The sequence below is a fragment of the Candida tropicalis genome (assembly GCF_000006335.3).
Source record: "Candida tropicalis MYA-3404 genomic scaffold supercont3.9, whole genome shotgun sequence".
NCBI lineage: Eukaryota > Fungi > Ascomycota > Pichiomycetes > Serinales > Debaryomycetaceae > Candida > Candida tropicalis.
In genome coordinates, this window is record NW_003020061.1 from 492,423 (window position 1) to 498,422 (window position 6,000).

Sequence of the window (6,000 nt, forward strand, 5' to 3'; positions counted from 1 at the left end):
CATAGAAAACAGAAATATGAATGCTACTTTTTTCTGGAGCATTCAAATTTTCCTCAGATTTGAAACATATAAATCTATGGATCTATGGAACGGACATTTACATCAATGGATATATCGACGGAACATTCGAATATACAGATATATGGAGGGAAAATTTGTACGTACAAATGCGCACCAAATCAGGAACATACAAATCAATGGTTTAATGGATGGAACATTGTGATGCACAGATATACGGCGCAATCACTGGAACATATGAATGTACAACAAAAAGCGACATTCGAAAATATGGTTTCAAGGATGGAATATTCGAATATACAGATATATGGTTTCACTTTTCGGAATGTAGATTTATAAGTTACTGCCATCAAAATTCATGAATATAATCCACTGTTATGTTTCTTTCCTTATTCAGAATTGTGTCAATTTGATTATCTTGATTGATTCCCATTATATTCAGATATATTAGATAAAATATGACAAAAGGAAATGATCAAGAGTGTCTAAAATGCTTTCATTTTTTCTGTATCATTGCAAAAATATGAACTATACTCGCAACATAACAAATTTACTAATCCGATTCACTCAATAGAAAAGTTTAATCTGATCATAATTTTAAAAAGATAATCTTGATTCTTTGATTAATTATTTTAGAATATTGATATTTATAGTGATTTCCATCATTATTCACTTCTATTTAGTCTAATTTGTCAAAATTATAGCAGTTGTTACATTTTGTATGGTGAAATAAGATTCAAGTCAATTTTCGTGCCTGAATCAAAATGAAAATTACGGAAATAATCCACTTGAGATCATAGTGAATCCATTAGGAACACTAGATACACCAATAATGCAAATTATCAATATGTAAGTACCTCAATGTGATGGTACAAATATGAATATTATAATAATACAATTTTCAGCTATATAAATAGCACAACTATTGATTAATTTACATAAATCACATTTTCTAGATAGACAGAAAATTATATTAAGAAATTCTGATCTTTTCATGTGTAAACCAAATCAAAAACTGGTAGAATAAACCAATTGATTTCCTGACGAGCTTTTATCTCCTGTTTTATACTTACCGTCTTGCAAAGAACCAGCTGCAATTTATACACATGGTATAAACTACATAGCTCTTATGTAATTATAATTCCAGACAGTATTGGTAGTGCTTACGATTATGTGTTTTTCTGTGCAGAATTTACAAAAGTAATCTGGCGAAACAACAACCACATCTATCTCTATCCCAACTGGGTTATACATGAACTCTTTTAACTAATCTTATTTACACATTTATTATCCAGTACATTACCTTTAGAGTTTGAAAAAAAAAATTATGTACTTTTTGCAAGCAACTGTATCATCGCATGCAAATCAAAGTTGGTAACCTCCAGGGTTGTTCATGTTTTGATCCATGAAATCTATCACAATTTTCTACTACAGTTACGGTAACTAAAAAGCATTTTTCCACGTAATTGTTTAGAATTATAAACTGATAACCATTTTTGTTAAAAAAAAGTTTGTGCCTCTGACATAATTATTTGTACAGCCAGTAAGATATTGTCATAGTAACAATGGGTAAAACATTTTGTCACCTGCATTTGTTTCTCCTTTTCGTCGAAGATTTTTTTTTTGTCTGTCCAAATTTACCTTTTTCCGGACTATCGGCCGCCACAGCTAAAGATTAACTATAAAGATTAAAAAAAAAGAACAAGTTGTGAAAATTCATATCCACAACCTCAACAACCATTTTCCTGTGCTTTATTTAGAACTTCAGTTTTTTCAAAAATTATATTTAAGATTGTTTTGTTGTTGAATTTTGCAAATTATTGGAGATTTTCTTCAAGAACAGCCAACGTATTCATTCATATAGCAAGACAACTGCACAAACTAGCCACCATGACAAACCAGTTTACTGTATTGGCAGACAATCCGGTGATTGAAAAACCTTTACTTGATGATCGTTCATACAGACTAGTCAAACTCAAGGACAACAACTTGACGGTGTTATTGATTAGCGACCCAACTGCAGACAAATCCGCTGCATCTTTAGATGTTCGTGTGGGTTCTTTTGCTGATAAGCAATATGGTATCTCCGGTTTGGCTCATTTCTGTGAACATTTATTATTTATGGGGACCGAAAAGTATCCCAAGGAGAACGAATATTCCAATTATTTATCCAAGCATTCTGGCCATTCCAACGCCTATACGGCTGCCGAGCACACTAATTACTATTTTCAAGTGGGGTCCGATTACTTGGAAGGAGCATTGGACAGATTTGCCCAATTTTTCATCAGTCCATTGTTTAGCAAAACCTGTCAGGACCGTGAAATCAATGCTGTTGATTCAGAGAACAAAAAGAATTTACAAAATGATAATTGGAGACTATTCCAGTTGGATAAAGCTACTAGTAACCCATCACATCCGTATAATGGGTTTTCAACAGGTAATTTCGAGACTTTACATGTCGACCCACTTAGCAGAGGCTTGGATGTAAGAGAGATATTAATTGAGTTCTACACCCAACACTATTCTGCCAATTTAATGAATTTGGTTATATTGGGAAAAGAGGATTTGGATACCCTTTCAGATTGGGCTATTGAGAAGTTTTCGGATATTCCAAACAAGGACTATCCTGGTGCAAATTACAATGGCGAATTGATATACAAACCAGAACAGTTGGGTCAGTTGATAAAAGCTGCTCCAATAAATGATGACCACAAATTGGAGTTAAGCTTCATGATACCAGACGACATGGAGACATATTGGGATAGCAAACCACAAAAGTATTTCTCTCATTTATTGGGTCATGAATCTAAAGGTTCATTGGCATACTATTTGAAGCAGAAGGGGTTGTGCACTGAGTTGTCCGCAGGTGGTATGAAGATTTGTCAAGGATGTTCTTTGTTTTATATTGAAATCCAATTAACTCCAAAGGGTTTGGAACAATGGGAAGATATTATCAAGTGTACCTTGGAAAACGTGAGATTTGTCACCGAAGACAAACCACAAAAATGGATATGGAAAGAGATCGAAGAAATGGCACAGATTAACTTCAGGTTCAAACAGAAGGCCGAGGCTTCATCCACTGTTTCTGGGTTGAGCAGCAAGTTGTACAAGTTCGATGGGTTAATTCCTCCAAAATACCTTTTAAGTGATTCTATTACCAGAACATTTTCACCCGAAGCTATTAAAAAGTATGGTCAGTATCTAACTGCGGATAATCTTAGAGTCAGTTTGGTTTCACAAACATTAACTGGATTGGATAAGGTTGAAAAATGGTACAAGACCAAGTATGCGGTGGAGCCGATCCCAGCTGAGTTGCTTACTCCGGTGAGTTCTAAGATCGACTTCCATTACCCTGATGCAAATGAGTTCATCCCAACAGATTTCAAAGTTTTGGCGCTGGGCCATGGCAGCACCGCTGTTGCTCCGCATGTGATCAGCACCACCAACAAAATGAACGTGTGGTTCAAACAGGATCAAACGTTCAAAGTTCCAAAGGGTACGATTCAGATCGCGGCACATTTGCCAAGCTCCAACAGCGATGTCTTGACTTCTGTATTGACTAGTTTGAGCATTGAGTTGTTTAATGAAGCCATTAATGATGTCAATTATTATGCACAATTGGTGGGTATGAGGGCCACGGTTCATACATGGAGAGACGGGTTCGTTATCAAGGTGTCTGGTTACAACGACAAGCTCGATGTTTTGTTGGAACACGTTCTTTCTGAATTGTTTGCATTCAAACCATCGGAATCAAGCTTTGAGTCGATCAAATATAAGTTGCTTAATAATTGGAAGACTTTCTTGTTCAAAGATCCGTTTCAACAGATTGGAGTTCACATGATTCATTTGACGAATGAAAAGCTATACTTCCAAGATGACAAGATTAAGGCATTGGAAGGAGTGACATTTGAGCAGCTTCAACGTCACTTCAGAGACACCATCTGGGAAGAAGGTGTTTTTGCAGAGGTATTGGTGCATGGGAATTTTGACGTTACCAAAGCAAGAGCAATCAAAGACACCATAAATGATTCTATAAAACACATCAAGCCATGGATGGAAGAGTACGATGAAGAGAAATTCCACTTGGAAGGTTATGTCTTTGAACCAGAGGAGGTGATCCGCTATGAGACGTCATTGAAGGATGAAGCAAATATTAATTCGTGCATTGAGTACTATATCCAGATCGCACCAAATGCAGATGATTTGAAATTGCGTGTGTTGACAGACTTGTTCTGTACAGTCATCAAGGAACCTTGTTTTGATCAGTTGCGAACAAAAGAGCAATTGGGATATGTCGTATTTTCGGGGATCCATTTGGGCAGAACATCCCTTGGTTTTAGAATCTTGATTCAGTCAGAGAGAACGTGTGATTATTTGCAATACCGTATTGAAGAGTTCTTGAACAGTTTTGGAAACTTTGTCAACAACGAATTGACGACCGAAGATTTCATCAAGTTCAAACATGCATTGAAGAATATCAAGTTGACCAAGTTGAAGCATTTGAGTGAAGAGACTGGTCGTCTCTGGTCGAGTATTGTGGATGGTTACTATGACTTTGATGGAAGAACGAGACAGGTCGAAGTATTGGAGGACATAACCAAGGCTGAGTTCATTGAGTTTTTCAATTTGTATATTGCTAGAAACGACAAGACTGGTAAATTGATCACGTTCCTCAAATCACAAAACCCAATCGAGTTCACGGAGTCAAAGAGGTTACAATCCGCTATAGTCAACTATTTATACCGCCATGGAATCACCGTTGACCACGAGTTCATTCAAGGGTTGGTAAAGGAGTTTGAAGGCCACAAGGATTTAGCAAAAACTATTGAGCAATTACATGGTGAGATTAAGACAGCTGATAAAGACGAGTTATTCCATGAAGTATCTAAACGTTTGGATAATCCTGTTCCAGATGGTTACCCAAGTGGGGAGTTGGTTCTAAACCACGAGCAATTCAGAAAGAGTCATAAATTAGGAGGTAAACCAAAACCAGTCAACCCGTTGGTTGGTTTTTTATATAACGATCAGTTACATTTGTAATTGAGACAGAGAATATACCGTGTAAAATATAATTTATAGTTTATGAGATATTATTTAGTTAGAAGATGCAGAGAAATGTATTTGTAGTTTTGTTTGGAATTATTTTCGCACAGGTGGAACGGCAGTGCCAATTATAATTCTCTTCTCTAAAAAATTTTGTCTAGATTCACAAGTAAAACAAGAAAGTTCTATCAAACAAAATAATAAACCATGCCCTTACCTGAGGGTACATTTCAGGACATGGCACTCACAGATGATAAATCAACAAGTGACAAAGTTTTGTGCTGTAAAGTCAAAATTCAACTCGAGGATCAAATACAGCCTTTTGTTTCTTTACTTTTGCACCCAACATGGTATATCCAACATTGCGGGGGGTTTATACTAGCATAATTCCCCCTACCCAACATAGGCCATCATTATGATAAGATTTTCAGTAAAACCATTTTCTTTCTCCCCTCAATTAGCCTAGTTTGATAAGATGTGTGTTTCATTGTGTATCGGAGTTGCGCTCAAATTCAAATGGGTTGGTGAGGATCCCGGTAGCGGAAAATCTCGGGGCCCAAATTTTGAATAAAAAACCACAAAACTTTCCCCTCTCTTCTCGTGCTGTTATCCGTTGAGATATTATTAGAAGACGGCTCTTTATTCACTCACAAAATATAATAGAAAATTACAACTTGTTAACCAGGTCAATTTAATAAGGAAAAAAAAAAAATTTTTAGTTCATCGGGAACGAAAAAGAAATTTAAACCCAATACAATCTCAGACATTGAAAATCAACTTTCATTTTTTTTGTTTGTTTGTTTTCTAGTTTTTTGATTGAATATTCACAATTGGACAATTGTCTACCTACCACCCATTGAAACACTAGAAAATGTCCAATAAGATACAATATCCGTATGTATTTTAGTAGTGTCAATTTCCAGATCGCACATTAATTAT

The 6,000-nt window shown here is 35.8% G+C and overlaps 1 protein-coding gene across 1 annotated transcript; it reads left to right on the top strand. All coding sequences in view use genetic code 12, as the record gives it.

Annotated features, from left to right (window-relative positions):
- Positions 1 to 1,908: 1,908 nt before the first annotated feature.
- STE23 (metalloendopeptidase) lies at positions 1,909 to 5,058 on the top strand (the record flags this gene model as incomplete). Its single annotated transcript, XM_002551427.1, has 1 exon — positions 1,909 to 5,058. One exon carries the CDS (start codon positions 1,909 to 1,911, stop codon positions 5,056 to 5,058), a length of 3,150 nt encoding a protein of 1,049 aa, XP_002551473.1.
- Positions 5,059 to 6,000: the final 942 nt, after the last annotated feature.